This window comes from Cryptosporidium ubiquitum, assembly GCF_001865345.1.
Source record: "Cryptosporidium ubiquitum isolate 39726 chromosome Unknown contig_20, whole genome shotgun sequence".
Lineage (NCBI taxonomy): Eukaryota > Apicomplexa > Conoidasida > Eucoccidiorida > Cryptosporidiidae > Cryptosporidium > Cryptosporidium ubiquitum.
In genome coordinates, this window is record NW_021639828.1 from 240,766 (window position 1) to 263,417 (window position 22,652).

Here is a 22,652-nt window from a genome sequence, read left to right on the forward strand (position 1 = left end):
ATGAATAGTAATCAACCTGAATATGATGCAATCATCAACCAAATTGAGTTATTCTCAAATACGATACCCGAGAAAAATGCATTTGTTTGGTTAAATGAAAACGGGAATGAAGAGTCAGTAATTACCTATAAAAATCTTTGGAGGTCAATTAGAATTATCTCTCACTTTTTGTTAAACGAACTACATTTAAAAAAAGGCGATAGAATCATTCTTTGTTATACTCCAGGGATCGATTTCATATATTCTTTTTATGGTTGCCTGGCAAGTGGGATTGTTGCAATTCCCGTTTATCCTGCAGATCCAAATAATCCATCTCAAGTGGATAGGCTTCGTAAGATTGTTGATACAAGCCAAGCCAATGCTTGTCTTACTAATTCATCGTACAATCGAGTTATTTCGCTATTCAAATTTAAATTTTTTAACGAACCTCTTTGGAATGCAATTAGTTGGTATTCAACGGATAAAATATTAAGAGAGTATAATGAATTTGAAATAATAACAGATAATGATTCTTACATATCGAAAAATGATGAATCAACTCCATTTCAAAAAATTACAAAGAATGAAATTATCAATTTTCAAAAACCAAAATGTCTGCCCTCTGAGAGTGCATTCATACAATTTACATCTGGATCAACAGGCAATCCAAAAGGAGTAATTGTTACTCATGGTTCACTATATTATAATTCGCTATTGTGCATGAAATGTTTTAACTTTTCTGTAGAGCCTAAATGCGAATCAGCAGAAACAAAATTAACTGAAAATGAGATCGAAACGAATGATGAAGCTAGAATAATATTAAAGGAAATTGTTGAAATCAAAAATAAATTTATTAATAGTTTTGGGCATAACATTAGAGGATTTTCTTGGCTTCCAATGTATCATGATATGGGTTTAGTAGGGTTTATTGTTAGCACGGTAATAATCGGATCTGAAACTTTTTTAATTTCGCCATTTTCATTTATTAAGAAACCTCATTTATGGCTTAAAATTATCTCAAAGTACAGAATTGCAGCTACTGCTGCACCAAATTTTGCATTTGATTATACATGTAGGAAAACAACAGATCATGAATTAAAAGAAATAAGTGATCTTGGTGGATTGGGTTGTCTAAAACATGGTGGTATCTTGAGTGGTTCTGAACCTATTAGAGTTTCAACGCTTGTTAGGTTTGTAAAAAAATTTTCTTCTGTAGGTTTTTGCTCCTCAAGTATACTTCCTGCATATGGAATGGCTGAAAATACGCTTATTATTTCCGGATTCAAAAGAAAAAGCAAGCTATTTCCCAAAGTACTAACATTGAAAAGCGATACAATAACTCCAGGAAATAAGGTTGAAATAGTTAATAATGGATTTATTTCTTGTTATTGCAATTCCTGCAAACATGCAAATATTATTGAATTCGATGATAAAGATTGCAAAAAGAGAAACCTAGTCTGCTGCGGAGAAAAAAATTCTGTAAACGATAAAATTATAATTGTTTGCCCAGAAAAAAATAAAATTCTTCCAGAAAATCATGTTGGCGAGATTTGGGTTTCTTCAAAAAGCAAAGGTGCAGGTTACTGGCTTTTAAATGATCTAACTAACGAAATTTTCTTTGCTGAAGTAAAAAAGTGCGATGCTAACCTTTTAGATGTCAAATTTTTAAGGACAGGAGATTTGGGTTTTATTAATGACAACCAAATATATATAGTTGGAAGGCAAAAGGATGTTATTATCATTAGAGGAAAAAACTACTATCCACAGGATATAGAAGAGATCATCGACACCTCTCATCATGTAATTCGTCCTGGTTGTTGTGTAGCGTTTTCAGTTGATGTTAATGGTGAAGAGAAGCTTGCAATTGCAACAGAAGTAAGAAGTGAATTTGTTGAGTCATCAAGTACTTCAGGAATTAAATCCTATATTAAGGGTTTAATTAATAAAAAAGAAAAGGTTCAAACTAAAGATATTATTGATAAAATATCTACGAATATCCTAAAATATTCTGGAATTGAAGTTTATCGAATAATATTAATAAGAGAAAAGAAAATGCCGAAAACTTCAAGTGGTAAGGTTCAAAGATCGAAAACTAAGGAAATGATTATTAATGGTGATTTTGGTAGTAACATTATAATCGACTTTATTAATAGCTACATAGAAAATACACAACTTTATGAAAAACAAAACCAAGATGAAACAAATATTGACTCTGACTATTTTTCAGTCGATAGCGAAAGTGAAGTACATGAGACAATATACGAAAGGGTAAAAAATGTATTTGAAACAATCATAGGAAATAACTACTTTCCAGAGCTAGATGACCCACTTCTTTCATATGGTATTGAATCAATTAAAGCTATAGAAATTTGTAATGCACTTTCAAGAGAATTTAATATAGATTTTCCTGCAACTCTAATATTTGATTTCCCAACTCTGAGACTTTTAATAGAGCATATCGACCTGCTTACAAATGGAAATCAAAAGGGTTCCCCAAATGAAATTACTACTCTTCCTGGAATTTCTACTGGTGATTATGTTATTTCTGGAATAAATGCACATTTACCCGGGTTTAATTCAAATAACCCATTTCTAAAACTTTGGGAAGTAATGTTGAATAATAGAAATGTATTTTCTTCAGTTCCACATGAAAGATGGAACACATATTGTTTTAACGAAAAAAAATCGATTTCTGTTATTTCAAAAACAAAAAATTACTATACTGATGTAGGAGCATATATGATTGGGTCCGAATATTTCGATATTGAAAAATTCAAAATACTTCCAATAGAGATTGAACATATGGATCCACAACAAAGATTGGTATTGAGAGGCACTGAAAAAATTTTAAATAATATTGAAACATCGACCAAAAATTTAATTGGTGTCTATATAGGTTGTTGCTCAAATGATTGGGGCCAAATCATTTCTAATTCTACGAGCCCTTCTGTTTACTCCGGAACTGGAGCATCCCCTTCAATATTAGCAAACAGAGTATCATTCTATAATAATTTTACAGGGCCATCAGTTACAATTGACACAGCGTGCTCTTCAAGCTTAGTTGCTATAGATGTTGCACTTCATCACCTTCAAAATAATGTAATCAATACTGCTTTAGTAGCAGGAGTTAACTCAATAATCAACCCAAATATTTATGTTACATTATGCAAAGCAAAAATGCTTTCTGATACGGGTAAATGCTCACCTTTTGATGAAAGTGCAAATGGATTTGTAAGGGGTGAGGGATGCATAATTATATGTATACAACATACATCAATAGCAAAAAAAAAACTGGCAACGATTCTAGGTACATGTGTTAACCAGGATGGAAAAACTTCAACTTTAACTGCTCCAAAAGGGTCATCACAAGTATCCGTAATAAAGAATTGTCTGGGAATCGCAAGAATTCATCCATCCGAAATTAATTATATTGAATGTCACGGTACAGGTACTCCATTGGGCGATCCCATCGAAGCAGGTGCATTATTATCTATTTTTAAAACTTATAATGAATACCAAAACATGAAGGCTCAAGTAAATTCTAATATTGCATTAGGTGCAGTCAAATCCAATATTGGTCATTTAGAAGGCGCAGCAGGGTTAGCTGGTATTCTAAAAATATTGTTAGTTATGTCAAAAAGATTTTTTCCAGGGATTGGAAATTTAATAAATATCAATACCCATATCAAAAAATTATTAAATGATAATCTAAATAATAAAGTAATTATTTTTCCTAATATGAATGAAGGGAAATATTTTTCAGAAATAGGAATTGAAGAAACACAAGTATTGCGATGCGGGGTATCATCTTTTGGATTTGGTGGTACTAATTCTCACATTATTATTGAAGAAGGGGCAAATCTTGACTTAATTTGGAATATCGAAAGTGAAGAGCACTCTGATTTACAAGAAGGCAATTATTTCCCATGGACAGTAAGATTCCATCCTTTCATTTCAACGATTAACAACAAAGATGAAATTTACTCGTACTCTATTTCAAAACTGAAATGTAAAAAATATGTTATGGAGCATATAATTAATGGATTAAATATATTTCCTGCATCAGGATTTATTGAACTTGCTATGACGATTTGTAGGTTTGCAGCATTAGACATTTCTAGTAGTGAACAAATTGTTGATATTATTCAAAAAACTAACTCTAGAGATGAAATTATAAATGAGTTTAAGAAGAGTAATTTTGAGATATTGAGTAGGGAGTCAAATATACACTTAATCAAAACTTCTCCCATCGTAATAAAGAATCTAGAAATTACTTCCGCTTTCAAAATAGACAATTTGGAAAACGAAGGATTAGATGCAAGCATAAATATTGATGATGGAAAAGTTTCAATTTATTCAGGAAACAGAACTTATTGTTATTGCACGGTAAACATAATTTTAGATTTTGAGCCAGATAGCAAAATGGAAATTCTGGATAGTTCTTTTTCACTTGTTGAATTTAAAAAATCATGCTCTGTCAGAACAATTTTTCACAATGAATTATATGATTTGTTAGATAATTCAGGTTACAACTACAAAGGTAGATATCGTTCATTGGAATACGTTTCAATAGGAGATTTAGTTGGATTCGGAAAAATAAAAATAAACAAAAACGATTCTAGTCCTTTTAATATTGCACCGTGGATACTAGATTCAGCATTTCAAGTATTGGGAGGATTTCTAATTGTTAAAGGTAATTTTAATGGCCAGTTTATTCCTGTTCGAATTCAAGAAATGCTAGTAAATTCGGATATATCCTACTCTGAACTTTATTCCTTAGTAAAAATTACAAATATTCAAGAGAAACTAATGGTTTGCAACATTTGTTTAACAAATGAAAAAGGTTTAAACTTAGTTGAGATTGTAAATATAAGTTTTATTAAAAATGAAGGACCTAGCCAAAAAATAATTGAAGATTTGGTTCCTAAACTAAATATTGATCAGTCTGAATTAAAAATTAATCAAGGAAATAATTTTATTGGTTTAAAATTAGATTGGAGACCAGTTGCAGCCTCCGAATTATTCGGAAATAACGACAATGCATTTAAATATGATATTATTACATCTGATAAGGAATTTGCTAAAATCAGCTCGATTCTTGAAGGAACAGGAAACAGAATAATGAAATTTGATGACATTCTTAACAATTTAGAAGGAAATGTTGTTTTTTATGATTGTGAATTAGAAGAAATAATCCCTATTACAAAAAGAAATATTGAATCAAATTTCTACATAATAACAAAAAATACAGTACCAATTGACAAAAAGATCAGAACTGATAGCTTTTCATTTGATAATTTATATTGGGACTCTCTTAATAAATGCATTCTAGAAAATAAAATTCTTATTTCCATTATTGACATTGAATCCTTTAACGAATTAAACAGCCAAATTAAATTTGGAATTAATTATTTGGGGAAAAACAATATTAAAAATAAGATGCCAAATATTACCTTTAATCACTTAGTTATAAGAAATGTTCAAGTGCAAACCGAGAAAAATTCAACTTTGATTGGTTATTGTGCTGTTCCGATAAAAATTGGAAATTGTATTGGTATAGATCACTTTAAATATGAACTACCTTCTAGAGGAGAACTTAAAAATTTTAAACTTAATTACTTAGAAAAATGTGATTTAAAAGAATTAAGAGAGAACGAGGTTAAGGTACAAGTTAGGGCAGTTGGATTGAATTTTAGAGACGTATTAAATATAATGAACTTATATCCTGGAGAACCAGGGGAACCTGGTAGTGACTTTTCTGGAATTGTACTGGGTGTTGGAAATAACGTAAAGTCTTTCAATATAGGCGACCACGTATGGGGGTTTGCAAAAGGTTGTTTTAAATCTCAGTTAGTTACATCATCTACTTTAATTTGTAAAAAACCAAGATACCTAGCATTTGAAGAGGCAGCTGCCCTACCCGTAATATTTTGTACAATAGAAGCTTCATTTAATGATTTATATAAGGTAAAAAAAGGAGACTTTGTGTTGATCCATGCTGCAACAGGTGGTGTGGGTATTGCAGGTGTTCAGTATTGCCTTAATAAAGGTGCAATTGTATTTGCGACATGCTCTTCAAAATCAAAAAAAAAGTGGTTAGGTGGATTGGGAGTCCATTACGTTTCAAGTTCAAGAAATCCCGAAATATTTAAGAAAGAAATTAGCTTCTTCTTAAATGCTGCATCAAAAAGATATAGAAATGGGAATAATGCAGGTTTGGATGTAGTGCTCAATTGTCTTTCTGGAGAATTCATTCACGAATCATTTAAGAAATTACGTCAAGGAGGAACATTTATTGAATTGGGCAAAAGAGGAACTTTGGATTACTCTCAAGTAAAATTAGATTATCCAGAGATAAATTACTTGAAACTTGCAATCGATGAATTAGTTGTAGATAATCCTAAATATATCCAATCATTACTTTCAAGGTATACAACTAATCATTTAAATGATATAAATCCCACTTTACCTGTTAAAGTTTTTAAAATGGAATCCTGTACCCTCGAAGCACTAAGATTCATGCAAAAGGCCTCTCATATTGGCAAAATTGTATTAATATTACCACCTCCTCAAACATTAATGTTTGAGGTTTTCAATTATAAGGTAATAAATATAGATCATCTTAATAAATTTTCTCATGATCTTTTTGAAAATTATAAATGCAATGAATTAGTTGATTTATTAGATAAACAATCTAAAAGTTTCAGATTTGATAAAGAAAACTCTGAATCAAAGTTCATTAATGAAATGATCATTCATGGAAATATTATTGGCCCATTCGAAATAATTTCCAAGTACAAGAAAATTTTAAAACCCTTATTTTTGGTCGGTCAATCAATACCTCTAAATATAATTAAATACACTATTGATTGTGAAAATATTGAAGAATTACGTATTCTTATTATTTCTCCAATATTTCCTGAAATAATAACAGATGAAATTTTATCACTAAAATCTGGAAAACTGGTTTATTTGACAATTTTTGATGAAAAAAATCAGGAAAAATGTTACAGGGTAGGTAATTATATATTAAATTACGTAAATAACATTATTGATCTTAATGCCGAACAATTTGACCTTACCATTATATACTCAACCTTTTTTGGCAAACTTGCATTTATTTCATTGATGGAAAATATAAAAACAATACTCAAAAAAGGAGGATCGCTTTTCGTAATCAACCCATTTGGTGAAGGTCTAACATCAAATATCATTAGACAACAATATTGTAGCTATATATCAAAAGTAATTGTCCCGATCAAATTTGAAGTTCAAAATAATATTGAGAACGTTTTTGAAGAATTCAAATTGATAAATTGTGATGAAAGTAAAACAGTTAAGTTTTACTGTTTTGAAACTAATTATTGGGATTCAGAATTTGTAAAACAAAATAAAATCGATGATGATGGGTTTAAAAACGACTATCATATAATTTTATCTCATAAAGAAGATGAAATATCTTTATTTGCTGCCACAAAATTACTGAATGAAGCAGGGGCAAAAAATTTTGTATATATATCTATGAATAAAATAACGGTAAATTACCCATTCAAATACAAATACGAAATTGGAAAAGAAAACTTTGTTCGGAGTGTTAAAAAAATATTAATTACAAATGGAATTTATAATATTTCTGGAATAACATGTTTGCCTTTAAATCACTTAAAGTGTAAAGAAATTTCCGATATTCTTTGGGAACTTCACTCAATTTCATTCATTTCTAATTCCTCTATTCAATATTTCTTATTATGCTCGTGTGATACCAAAAATAATATAATTCTAGAAACATTTTGTAGATACAGGCGTAATATCGGTCTTCCTGGGCAAGTTGCTTTTTGGAATTATAACTCAGAAGAAATTTCTAGTGTTAATCATGGGTCTTTTGTACAAGCTGCAATCAAACTCGCAATTATAAATAATTCTTCTTGTATTTATCAGCCGATGAATAAACAAATTAAAAATTACAAAGCTTTGGAAATAACTAATAAAATTTCGATTGACAAAGAGAATATTACAAATATAGTAATAAATACAATAAATGATATTGCAGGAATTGAAAAAATTGACCTTAATACTCCATTAATTGAATTGGGTCTTGACTCTCTCTCTGCAGTTGAAGTAAGAAATTCAATATCTAGTAAATTAAATATAATTTTACCTATTACCACATTATTTGATTATCCGACCGTAAACTCATTATCAGATTATATTTTAAATATTTCTAATACATCAACAAATCTTTTTTTGCCAAAAATAAATACAGATAACATTGGATTAGTTGTTTCTGAAAATATTCCATCATTAAAACAAACTATTTTCTCTCTAAATAATACATATAAAAATCAAAAATTCAGATTATCGATCACTGGAATTGGCTGCAGACTACCAGGGAATACATATTCCCCTGCTGAGTTTTGGGAAAAAACCTTACTTTCTATGCAAACATGGTCATCTGAAATTCCATTGAGTAGATTTGATATTGATGAATTTTATCTAGATATAGAAGACTATAGAAATAACAACTACTTATCAAAAAATCTAACTTATTCAAGGCATGGTACATTTATTGAAAATGTCGATTTCTTTGACAATGATTATTTCAATATTACAAATTACGAATCTTCTACGATGGATCCGCAGCAAAGGGTGATTTTAGAAACTACAAGCGATGCATTACATAGTTCAGGGTACAATCCAAAAAATATTTCCAACTATAATATTGGGGTGTTTGTAGGATGTTGTGGAACAGACTGGAACTATCTTTCTACAAAGCTAAATATGAGTGCAACGGCATTTACAGCAACAGGCGGAGCTGCATCAATCATTTCTAATAGAATATCTTTTATCTACGGTATCAAGGGCCCATCTATAACAATTGATACAGCATGTTCATCTTCATTGGTTGCATTAGATATTGCAAAAAAAGATATTAATTTTGGTAATATAGAAACTGCAATAGTAGCAGGTGTGCAATTACTATTATCTCCACTATATTACATTGTTTTTTCAAAAGCAAATATGCTTAGCCCTACTGGAAAATGTAGAGCATTTGATGATTTATCTGATGGATTTCTGAGAGGAGAAGGATGTGTGTCATTAATAATAGAAAACGAATTAAAATCTGTTGGAAAAAAAGTTTACGGGAAAATTTGTGGTACAGCTGTAAATCAGGATGGAAAAAGTGCGAGTTTAACTGCTCCCAATGGACCTTCCCAGAAACGCGTAATTATGACAGCAATAGAAGATTCATGTATTTCGAATAAAGATGTATCTTATATTGAATCACATGGAACTGGAACACCTCTAGGAGACCCAATAGAATTTGGTGCAATATCAGATGTTTTCGGTAGTAAGATCAATAAACTTTATATAGGAACTCTGAAACCCAATATTGGACACTTAGAAGGTGCTTCTGGAGTTGCCGGAATATTGAAAGCAATACTAGTAGTTAATAATAGAGTAATTCCTCCAAACATTTTAATAAATAAGTTAAATTCTGGTTTAAACTTTAATAATTCTAACAAGAACCTGGAATTTCCTATTAACGAAGTAGAAATCAATTCAAAAAGGTTAATTGCAGGAGTATCTTCATTTGGGTTTGGTGGGACTAATTCTCATGTAATTTTGCAAGCCAGCGATGATGTTCATAACTGGAATTTACCTAGATTAGATTTTAAAAAGAAAAAATTTCCATGGATTTCTCCAGCCCACCCTTATATCGGACCAAGAATTTCAGGACCTAATAGTTTATGTCAACCATCAGAATTGGGTCTTATTATTGACCAAATAAATGATGTAACAAAGATAAAAATTCCTAATTCAAATACAACTAGGTATGTAAGAAACATCGGTGAAACAATCTTTTTATCAATATCTGGCCACATAATACAAGGTAAAATTGTCTTTCCTGGATCAGCTTTTATTGAAATGTCAATCGGTGGAATAATTAATTATTTGATTCGCAATGGAATTAAAAAAATAAACTCATTAAATATCAGCAATACACAAATCACTAAACCACTCATTTTTCCAAGCGATTTCGAATGGAATGGTAATGGAAAATTAATTTGTGACATTTACCCACTTGAAAATAACACCAACACATTGAATATATCCATTTCAACATCGGGAATTGAAGGCAATATTGGTGAAATTATCTGTCATTCAACATCTTCAGTAGAAATAAATAAAATTAATGGCGATTTAAGTTACTCCGGTAATGATTCTATGGAAAACTTTGATAAGTGCTCAAGTTTTGATCTTGAAAGATTTTATTCAGAGTTGAATAAAATAGGTTTAAATTATTTTGACAAATACAAATCTATTAAAAAAGTCTATAAAAGTGAAAACGAAATATTTGGTATAATTGAAATTGATTCTTCAAATCGAGAAATCGATTCATATTTTCTACATCCTTCATTATTAGATGGTTGTTTTCAGTTATTCGCTTTATTAATTGATAATTGTCAAAATAAAACAATAAAACCATTTGTTCCAATAAGTATCCAAGAAATTATATTTAACCCTCTTTTTAAAAACAATAAATATATCGTTCCTTATAGTTCGTCAACAAATTTAAGATTTATTCGTTCAATAAGTAAATTGTTTGTTTGTGTTAAAAACAAACAAATATTAAGTAATAAAGAAGTAAAAGTAGATATAAATATTTACGTTAAACATGAGGAAAAAAATGAGTTAATAAAGTTTTTACAAATAAAAGGCTTACATTTCAGAGAGTTGACCCCATTAAAAACCCTCAATTATCTTCCAATAAAAGATCATTATTCATGGTTATCTGTTTATAGAGAATTAGAATATAAATTTGATAATATGAAAGAACTAAATAGTATTAAGATTCTTTTTACATCTTCAGAAGTAGACAAGTTTTTATTTGGGCATTTTGATTATTTTGACATCAATAAAATTGGAACTATGATTGAAGAGAATGTTTTTTCTTCGAGTAATATACCTGTATACATTACAAATACGAATGAAAAAAACTCATACAAGGAATTAATTACAATACAAAAAATCCTTCAGAACATTTACAAAAATGCTAATTCAAATACTATATTAACAATGATATTTGTTACAATTGGAGCAAATTTACTATGTGGTGAATACACTCAATCATCCCATTTTCAATCATCCATACTTGGATATTTGAGGTCAGCAAGTAATGAATTAAGTCAATTAGGAAAAATAAAGTTAATTATTATTGATTGGAACAGTGTTTCAAAACTAATAATTGACCAAAGTTTTTCTAAAATACTAAAATTGATATATACAAATATTGAGAAAAAAAGGTGGTTCGAAAAAGAATATCAGTTACTTGAATGTGGCGATGAAATAAAAATTAAAACTATTAAAATAAAAGAACCAGTAAATAAATTTAACAATTGTTTGGCTTTGAAACTTACTAATAGAGGAGCCATATCGAATATTTCAACTAATTTACAAAAATTTAGAGTTGTTCCTGAAGAAGGAGAAGTTGAAATAAGGGTAAGATCAATTGGTTTGAATTTTAGAGATGTGTTAAATGTTATGGGATTATATCCTGGTGATCCTGGTAAACCAGGCAGTGATTTTTCAGGTACGGTAGTTTCTGTAGGGCCTGGAGTGAAAAATGTTCAAGTTGGAGACGATGTATTTGGTCTTTCTCAGGGTTGTATTGAAACATATCATACAACAAATGCTATGCTAGTTGCAAAAAAACCAAAATCATTAACATTTGAAGAAGCTGCATCAATTCCTACTATTTTTTCAACGGTAAAAATTTCTTTAAATCAATATTCAAAATTAATGAAAGGTAATTGCGTTCTAATTCATGCTGCCTCTGGTGGAGTTGGACTAGCTGCAATACAAATGTGTTCCAGAATTGGAGCAAATGTTATCGCTACTGTCGGAAATGTTAAAAAGATTGAATACCTCAAATCGATTGGAATCAAATATGTTTCAAGCAGTAGAGACCACGTGAAATTTTCTCAAGACATGAAGTATTTTATGAGAGAAATGAACATTGAAGGAGTTGATATCGTGATAAATAGTCTGGTTGGAAAATTTATTCCATTGTCAATGAAGTTTTTGAAATCTAATGGAACTTTCATTGAACTGGGAAAGCGTGAAATATTAGATGGGAATCAAGTTAAAGAGATTAGAAGTGACATTAATTATCACCCAATTGAATTTGACAAAAAGGTCGAAAATGATCCTTTTTGGTTTCAAAATTTATTACAAGAGATAATAACTGATATAATTGAAGAGAAAATTCAACCAATTCCAACAAAAATATTTAGTATTCAAAATGAATCAGGAATAATTCACGGATTTAGATATTTACAACATGCAAACCACATAGGTAAAGTTATATTGTCAAATCCAAGCACTGCAATTTGTTCAAATGATAAAGATGCATATATTATCACAGGTGGGATGGGATCACTTGGATTAGTTGTTGCAAATTGGTTAGTTGAAGAAGGAACAAGGAATATCGTACTCGTAGGTAGGAGTTCTATTGATTTTAAAAATGAATTAATCGTAAAATTATTGACTATGAATGAACAGAAACAAATAAACTTAGAAATAATTACATGTGATATTTGCAATTTAATTTCAGTATTTAATATTATTAATCAAATAAAAACAAAATATAATATTAAGGGAATTATTCATGCTGCAGGCGTGCTTAATGATGGCAGTATATTATCACAAACAAATTCAACTTTGCTAAGCACATTTCTTCCTAAATCTATTGGTGCTTGGAATATTCATTATACTACAATTTCTTTACTAGATAATATTCCACTTTTAATCATGTTTTCATCTATATCAGCACTTCTAGGAAATAATGGTCAGACCAACTATTCTGCGGCTAACAGTAATATAGATTATTTATCAGAGCTACGTTCTAGTCTTGGGATGAAATCAATCAGTATTCAATGGGGACCCTGGGCTGAACAAGGCATGGCAAGAAAAAATTTGAATTTTAATGTGCTAAAAACTATCGGTCTGACTCCAATAAAAAATTCCTTAGGTCTTATTTCACTAGGTGGAATAATTTCCAAATGTATGTTGAGTGAAATTAACAGATTTATTGTCCAACCATTAGATCCTTTAGTTGTAAAAAATAACACATTCACTTACATGTTTAGTGAAATTAAATCAGAAGTGAAAGAAATAGGAAATAGAGATACTTTTTCAACTATGAACTCCGAACAATTACATACTTTCGTTCTTTCAAGTATTAAAGAAGCAATTTCAGATGCTATTGGAACTGATATCAATCATTTTGATTCTGAATCGCCATTTAGAGAATTGGGAATTGATTCTCTATCTGCGATAGAGTTAAGAAATACTCTTACATCAAAATTTGACATTAATCTTCCTCCAACTATTATGATTGATTATCCAACAATTACAGAACTTTCTAAATACATAGAAATGATAATCATTGGAAACAATAATATTAAGGAATTCGATAATACAAATTTAAAAATATATCCAAATTCGGAGAAAAATGATATTATTGTATCTGGTATTGGAGTTAGAGTGCCTGGAGACGCAAGTTCTGTTCTTAAATTCTGGAAAAACATGACTAGTCTGAAAAATTGTATTTCGGAAATTCCATATGAAAGGTGGGACGTAGATAAATTATTTGGTGATTACAACGACAAAAATTCAACTTATTATACAAGAAAAGGAGGATTTATTTCTACTGTTGATATTTTTGACTACTCAAAATATCAAATATCAAAAGAAGAAGCAACTCAAATGGATCCTAATCAAAGAGTTGCTTTGGATACGTGTTTTTCTGCATTGTCAGATGCAAAAATTGACATCAAGGATTTATTGAATACTAATGTTGGCGTCTTTGCAGGAATGTGTAATGATGAGTGGGCAATATTATCATCTAAAAGAAACTTTTGTAATGCATTTTCAGGTACTGGAAATGCGAAATCAATCATTTCCAATAGAATTTCTTATGTTTTTGGCCTAAAAGGCCCGTCAATAACGATTGACGCAGCATGTGCCTCTTCATTAATTGCAATAGATTTGGCAATAAAATCATTGAAAATGAATGAATGCAATATGGCTATTGCATTTGGAATTCAATTGAATTTGTCTCCAAATAACTTTATTGTATTCAGTAAGGCAAAAATGTTATCTAAAAATTCCGAATGTAAAAGTTTTGATAAAGATGCAGATGGTTTTGTGAGAGGAGAAGGATGTGGAGCTATTGTACTATCAAACAATAGTATTAATATTAAACAAAATTGGGGAAGAATCTTGGGATCATCTACAAATCATAGCGGAAGATCAATTTCATTAACAGCCCCAAATGGAGTTGCACAACAAAAGGTTCTTTCCACTGCACTTAATATTGCACGACAAGAAAAAAATTTAAATGTCCGCCCTGGGTATATAGAATGCCATGGTACTGGAACATTACTTGGAGATGCAGTTGAATTTGGTGCAATTAAAGAGGTATATAAAAATATGTACAAAATTATTGATAATAATATAGACTCCCCACTTATTTTAAGTACAATAAAGTCCCAAATAGGGCATTTGGAAGGTGCTGCAGGAATCATTGGATTTATCAGGCTTTTAGTTGTTTTATCCTTTGGAGCAGTTCCCTCATTGTTTAATTTTAGAAACATTAACCCACATATTGAAATTGAAGATTTAAATATAATCTTTCCTAAAAACTCAACATGGAAATTAAATGAAAAAAATTTAGTAGGCGGAGTTTCTTCATTTGGATTTGGTGGTGCAAACTGTCACATATTGGTAGAAGGAGTTAGACAAAAAAATCCATTAATTATAAAAAATGAGAAGTTGATATTTATGTTTACAGGACAAGGATCACATTATGATAATATGGGTATCGAATATTACAATTCTAATGAAATTTTTAGAAAATCAATTGATAAGTGTTCAGATTCACTTGATAGGTTTCTAAATATTTCATTAAAAAAATTCATGTTTGAGGAAGATGCCAAAAAAAAGGTTAATATTGATATTGAAATTTATAATCAGCTTTCAATAGTTTCGATTGAATATGCTGAAATGATGGTATTAAGAAGTATTGGAATTTTACCAGATATAATTTTTGGTCACTCATTAGGAGAATACTTAGTAGCTGTTGTAGCTGGAGTAATGACAATCGAACTTGCTTTGGAGATAATTTATTTAAGAGGTATTGTCATATCTAAATTAGGAAAAAACGGAATTATGGTGGCAGTAAGACGCTCAGAAGATCAAATTAGAGAAGCAATAAACCAATTTGAGAATAGTCTTCCTCAATATCAAAAACTAGAAGTTGGTATTGGATTGATAAATGCTCCCAAAAATTGCGTTATTAGTGGTGAAGAAAACCAAGTAATGTCAATATTAAAATTATTAGATTCCACTCAATCATACAAAAAACTCCCCGTTTCACACGCATTTCATTCAGTAATGTTTTCTGAAATAAGTGAATATGTATATGAAGAAATAAAAAATAAAAGTCTTAATATTATGGATAAAAAGATCATAGTTTTTTCGTCAATTTTGGGTTTAAAGGTTAATGATGAAATATCAAATTTAGAATATTGGTCGAGTCAATTATTTAAGACTGTCAATTTTCGTTCAATGATAGAAAATTTAGAAGAATTCATAGTCAAAAATGGCTTCAAAGTAGAAAATATTATAGAGATCGGCCCTACTCCATTACTAACTCCATTATTAAAGGCTTCTTCGAAAGGAATATTAAATAATGCCCAGTTCTATTCTTTGATGAAAAAGGATTCTAATGTTAATCCAAAGGAAGTTCTGGAAGATATAAGTTACAGATTTAATTTGAAAATCCCTAATAAATTTTCAAATCAGGATAATTTGTTAAAAGTCAGTAATAATCTCAGATGGAATGAAATGTCTCATCCATTTTTGTTAAAAAGAATCTTTTCACCAATAATTGATTCAAAAAATTTCTCTAAAGATACAAAATTTATTTATGCAACTCCTTTAACGGAGAATATATCTAAATTTTTCCATGGGCATAAAAGAAATGGTGTATTTGCCATGCCAGAAATGGGTTTGATTGAAATTATTTCTGCTGCCATTAACGACATTAATTCTCAAATTCGGGTTATTGATAATGAATATGGAACGATTGAATCCGTTTTACCCACTTTCCAGCTTGAAGAAATTAATTTTGGCATTCCATGGGAATTTAGCACTTACAAAGATGAGAAAGATAGACCTACGCTAATTTTTACTTTAGATTTTTACAGAAATATTTCAATTACTTCAACCAAAGGAGGTCACATTTCTAAAAACTTGCAAATTGATTCAATAAAACACTTGACTGCAAAATTAAATTTAGATAAAGTTATCAATAAAAAGGAATTAGCCAGATTTCCGATACACAAATTAGAAAATTCTAAATCTTTATCATTTGAAAAAATCTATGGGACAATAATTGAAGAATCCTTCCCAGTTGCTAGTTCAAGTAAATGTATTAAGAAAATAGTATTTGAAGAAAAGGAGTCATTTTCATTATTAAAACTTAACTTTAATATGGAAGTAGACTTAGAACCATCTGGAATTAACATGGGGTTATTCTATTCTATTGACAGATTTATGAGCATTCATCCAATGATACTTGAATCATCTCTTCACACAATTATATTAACTGCAATGAAAAATAATCAAAATAAAAATTTTGATTCATATTTCCCTACTAAAATTAATTTACTTAAAATATCTACTATTGATTTTTCAGGTAACATTTATGTTCATTCTATTCTTAAAGAACATGATGAGGATCATATAATGGGAGATATATTAATTTATCATGAAAACCAATTTGATTTCCCTATCGTTGAAATAAGAAAAGTTAGGCTTGAAAAAGTTAATTTCGGAAATAACCTAATATCGTTTAATAATGAAAGATTTGCGTTATTAAAAGAAGAATGGGAATCACAAAATAATAATAAGAAGAATGATTACGATGTAATAATTGTATTCGGTTGTTCTAAAATATTTGATTTAATTAAAGAAAATTCCTCTGAAAATGTTTATTTAGTTGAAAATACAGAAGATCTTTTAATTCTTCTTAACTCAATTTCATCCTCAAAAATTTTAATCATTAACACATTTTTTCCGATTGAAAATAAATTTGAAACAACTAAGAGTGAAATTGAGCTGATTGAAGAAATAATTATCTCAAATGACCATTTTCAAAAAAAACAATCTAATTTTATTACCTGGTGGATAATAACAATGGAAGCAGTCATTTTTAAGAGTAATAAAATAAATAATAATTCTATGATAATTTGGAAAATGTTCAAAGATATAAAAGAAAAAATGAAAAATTGCTGCAAGGTATTTATGACAGATATAGATAATGTTCTTTTTATTAATGATATAATCAATGATCAAAAAACTGATGAATGTTGTTATAGAAATGGGACTCTTTACTTTTTATCATTAAATTGCCTGAAATTAATTGATTGTAAAGTCTTTGATTTACGAAAGAATAGAAACGAGTTGATGGAAATAATTATGGTTGAAAATATAATAGATAAAAGCTCCAAATTATTTGGGAAAATTATTTATTCTAATAATAAAGATATTTTGGGTCAGTACATAATTGTAAAGAATTCTAAAAGTATTGAGAATAAAATACAAATAGGTGATTTAGTTATTTCTGGAACTGATAATATAAAAATTGGAATATATGAAAATAACTATTTTGGCCTTAAAAACATTGAAATTCCAAAAATTAAACGTATTTTCGATAAAATTCCGTTTAATTTGTTTAAAAATATTGTTATTGAAATCGGTAGTAAAAAGGAATTAGCAAAAATCTATGAAATTTGTTTTACCGTAATATATAATATTATAAAACTTAACTCAGGAAATATTTCCAAAAAAATAACAGTGATTGGAAATTATGATTATAAATTTTCGGAAGTAATTCTGTCGTTGGGTTGTAAATTGAATTTTGATAGTTCATATAGGCCAGATTGTTTAATTAAAATAGGTGATGATTTGGAATTATTTGATTCTTTTAATAGAGATAAAGTTTGTTTATACAAAATTGGATTAAATTATGAGGTTTTTGACGAATGTAACAAAGCCATTCCATGCTCTAATTACGAAGAATCGGATGAAATAAAGTTGGAGCTATTAGCTCCTTCGGCAAACAAAGTTCAAAAAATGATTTTTAATAAAAATTTCGGGCTAATACTTGTAAGTGGTGAAATGAGGAATATTACTTCAATAATAAATAGTCTATTTATTTTGGGATACAAAAAAATTGCATTACTCAAAACTGATAACAAAATCCTTCCTAAAGAAATTTCTGAATTTGGTGAAAGTGTTAAAATTTTTAATTGTTTACCATACAAAGTTTCATTAGAAAGTTGTTTTAATAAGATCATAGAGGAATATCAAAACTTAGAACTGACAGGCTATATTCATATAAATTTCAATAAAATGACTGAAGAAATTAACCAAAAACAAATAGATAATTATTCACTGATTCCTTGGAATATTCATAATTTAGTATCTAAGAGAGGATATGATCTAACATTTTTTGTGATAATTTCAGGCATTCTTGGAAAATTTGATGCGAAATTGAAATTTGGGTTTCCCGAAATTTTATTTGAAAATCTAACATACCACAGAAGTGAATTATTAAAAATACCTTCAACTTATATTCTGGATAATAACTTTGTTAATTATATGAATAGTGATAGAAGTCAACTATTTTCAGTTGGAAATTATATTAATAATATATCAATCCTCACGAATATATTTGATGAAATTATTAATAAAAGAATAAATGGTACTATAGTTCCTGTTAATATTGATGAAAATGTTATTAACCAATTGTCCAAAAACAATATTGAACTGTCTAAAAAACTCCTTTATTTTAAATTTATTGAAAAAGTAACGAAAAAAAAATTCGACAATTATATAGAGTATAATAACTTTTCAATTAATTTATCTCATAGAAAAAAGTGGATTGAAGAAATGGTAATCAAATCAGTAAATTCATTAATTCCGGATAAAAAGGAATATAATTTGGATGATTCATTATTTTCCATTGGTATTTCTTCATTAAGTGCTGTTGAACTTGTAAATAAATTATCCTTAAAATTAAATTATGATATTACACCTTCTTTACTCTATGATTATCCTTCCATTAATTCTATTGTTAGTTATTTACTAAGCCTAAGTTATCAATTTGAAGGAAATATGGAAATATATTTAGATGATGAAATAAAAAACGAAATTAAAGAAAAACATACTTTGTTAAATCTTAATGAATACTTTAAAAATCCAAGAATATTAACTTCAATAATTGATAATTATTCAGACAAGAATTCTAGAATGTGTATTGTTGGTATGGCAAGCAAACTTCCCATTGCAAATACTTCAATAGGATTGTTTTGGCACTTACTTAAAGAAAATAAAGACTTTGTAATAGAGGCACCAATAAATAGAATTGATTGGGGAGATTCTTTAAATGTTGATGAATCAATTGTTGGGAAAAGCTACTGTAATCATGGAACATTCATTGAAAATGCACATTTATTTGATAATGAATTATTTAAGATAAATGAATATGAAGTTATGGAAATGGATCCACAACAAAGACTAATATTGGAAGTTTGTTTTGATGCTTTACATATCTCTGGCTATAGAAATTTAAATGAATTGATCAATTTAAATCTAGGAGTTTTTGTTGGCAGTTGCACTAATGATTGGATGGAAAAATTATCTGATTTGGACTCGATAAATGCATATTCAGGTACAGGATCTTCATCGTCCCTAATTTCAAATAGAGTTTCTTATTCTTTTGGCCTAAGTGGGCCATCATTAACAATAGATACTGCATGTTCATCTTCACTTGTTTCTCTTAATATCGCAATACAGAATATAGAAAAAAAACAATGTATTGGTGCAATTGTGGCAGGAGTACAAATGACATTAAATAAAACAACATTTATTGTTTTTTCTAAATCAATGATGTTATCTAAGGATGGAAGATGTAAGTCCTTTGATTATTCTGCGGATGGTTTTGGGATTGGAGAAGGGGTTGCTGCAATAGTCATTTTACCTCAGAATGAATGTGAGAAGAAAAATAAAAAAATTTTTGGCTTTATTTCGGGTACATCCATAAACCAAGATGGAAAATCTGCAACACTGACATCTCCAAGCAAGAATTCACAAATTAAATGTATTAATTTAGCACTTTCTAGTATGGAAAACATTCATCCTTCAATGGTAACAATTGTTGAAGCCCATGGAACAGGTACATTAATAGGAGATTCCATTGAAGTGAGTGCATTGTATGAAGCCTATTGTTCTATTGAAAGAAAATCAAAATTAATGGTAAGCAGTGGCAAATCAAACTTTGCACACACTTTTGCAGCTTCTGGTATAATTGGATTAATTAAGGTAGTCTTAAGTCTCCACGATTCAATAATAATTGGAAATTTACATTTGAAAAAATTAAATCCGTATATTAATTTTGGTTCTGACAAACTATTGATTCCAAAAACAAATAAGTCGATTCCTTTTGAAGGAGAAATTGTATTTGGATCAGTTTCATCATTTGGGTTTGGTGGTACAAACTCTCACGTAATAGTTGGGGTAGAAAAAAGTGATTTCGGAATTGTTTCACATATTCAAAAATCTAAATTTAATAAATATAAAAGAAAATCATTCAACTGGAAAAATTTCCCATTAGATGAATCAAATAAACTAATCAATGTATATACAAAAAATGCTTTAGGAATTTTTGAAAGTTGCAATTCATTACTGTTAAATGATTTTAATCCAAGTATTGAAAATATATTTAGAGAATTTATTTATCTTTCTAATAAATTACAGAATAATGAGTTTGGAGTCAAAATAACTGGGTTTAAACACTATAATTTTGATGAAAAAGATATCTATCTATTAACTTATGAAAATTGTGAAAACAAGTTTTTTGTATCATTGTGGTCTATTGAATATGGATTAACTAAGGAAACAGAGATATTTTTGGACGTTTTCTCTCAAAGAATGTCGCTTGTCTCTGAATGTGTTATGGAAAATGATTACAAATTTGATTGTGATCTATTTGAGCAAAATATTGATGAATTAGAAAAATTTAAAAATAATTTAGTTATTCCATTAAATAGTATAAGCATAGATGAAATTAAATTGGAGAAATTTTCAATCAAATCGTCAAGCAATATGATCCATCAAATTATTAATTACATTTCAGAATTTGTTGATATAGATTATTATAGAATAAATCAAATAACATCATTTATTAATAATTTGGGTTTTTCTAATAATAAAATTATAGAATTACTATGCCAGTCAAATCTGAAATCTAACAACTATAAAGTTCCCATTCGAATATTTTCGGAATACTTAAAGGAAGAATTTAACAATGATACTTATACTGTAAAAAAATCATGGAGATGTATATTAGAAATAAATTTAATGCAATATTTTTCATTCTTTAATTCATCTTTTGAGTCATTAAATACAGTTTCAAAAAAAATTCCAGGTAGTAAAGATATTGAAATAATGGTAAAAGCGTTCTCTATTACAGAATGTTATGGAGAAAAAATATTTGGGATCTCTGGAACCGTGGTATCACATGGAAACGAAGTTTTTGATTTTAAAATTGGAGATAATATTATTGGAATTGTAAAAAATAAACTAAATCAATTTATCATAACTTCAAAGCTAATTTTCAAAAAGCCATCGTTTTTATCTCATGAAGAATCAGCAGTATTATTACTACATAATCCTATAATTGAAAAAATAATTGAAGTTATTTCAAAATTAAGAAGAAAAAATTTTATTTTAGTATTTTCAAAGTTGAATGGAATTTGTTTAAGTCTAATTAATTATTTATTACATTTCAAGGCCAACTTTACTGTATTCGTAAACGATAAAAACGAGTATAACTTTTTATTGTCTATTGGGGTCAGAAAAATGATTATGAAATTTAATATTGATATTAAAAAGTCTTCAGGTGATTTAAACGGAGATTTAATAATTACTGATGATGTTTTAAGTTCAGAATTAATAAATATGATAAATACTGATGGAAAGATAATATCAATAAATAGGAAGAATATAGTTAGCAGGGATCAAGTCGAAAAAAAAAATATTACATATGAAAATATTTCCATCGTTGATACTATATTTAACGAAAAGTTTATGCATGAAGACTTTATTTTAAATCGATTAAATAAAGAAATGATTTTTAGCTTTCCGATTTTAATTCAAGAAGCTGATCTTGGCCAATTATTAATCAGTAATAGCACAAAGAATAATTATTTGGGTGAAATTGTATATTCAATTAGATCTCATTTATCTGAAAGTATTTTTTCTTTCAACAAGCAATTATTTAATTTACTTAAAGACAATAAATTAAAATCATTATATAATATTTTCCATGATTCAATTATCAACAGGTTTTTAAGTGATGATTTTAATACATTAATAATTGATGGAGATTATTTCTCAGTAAAAAACGCCTGGGAAATTTATTATTTAATTAATTTGCTTCAACGAAATTTCAAGGAAATTTTCTTCATATTTTCTCAGAATAATAAAAAAAAAGAATATAAACATTTGGCAAAGAAAATTATAGAAAATGGATCTAAAGT

General features: G+C 28.5%; 1 protein-coding gene across 1 annotated transcript in view; it reads left to right on the forward strand.

Moving 5' to 3' along the window:
- Positions 1-22,652, forward strand: part of cubi_01452 (polyketide synthase) — a gene marked incomplete at both ends in the record, with an annotated part of 40,311 nt that continues 17,659 nt past the window's right edge. Inside the window, one exon of the mRNA XM_029018464.1 lies at positions 1-22,652. This exon is cut by the window's right edge and continues 17,659 nt beyond it. Within this exon, the coding sequence (XP_028873691.1) occupies positions 1-22,652 (22,652 nt within the window).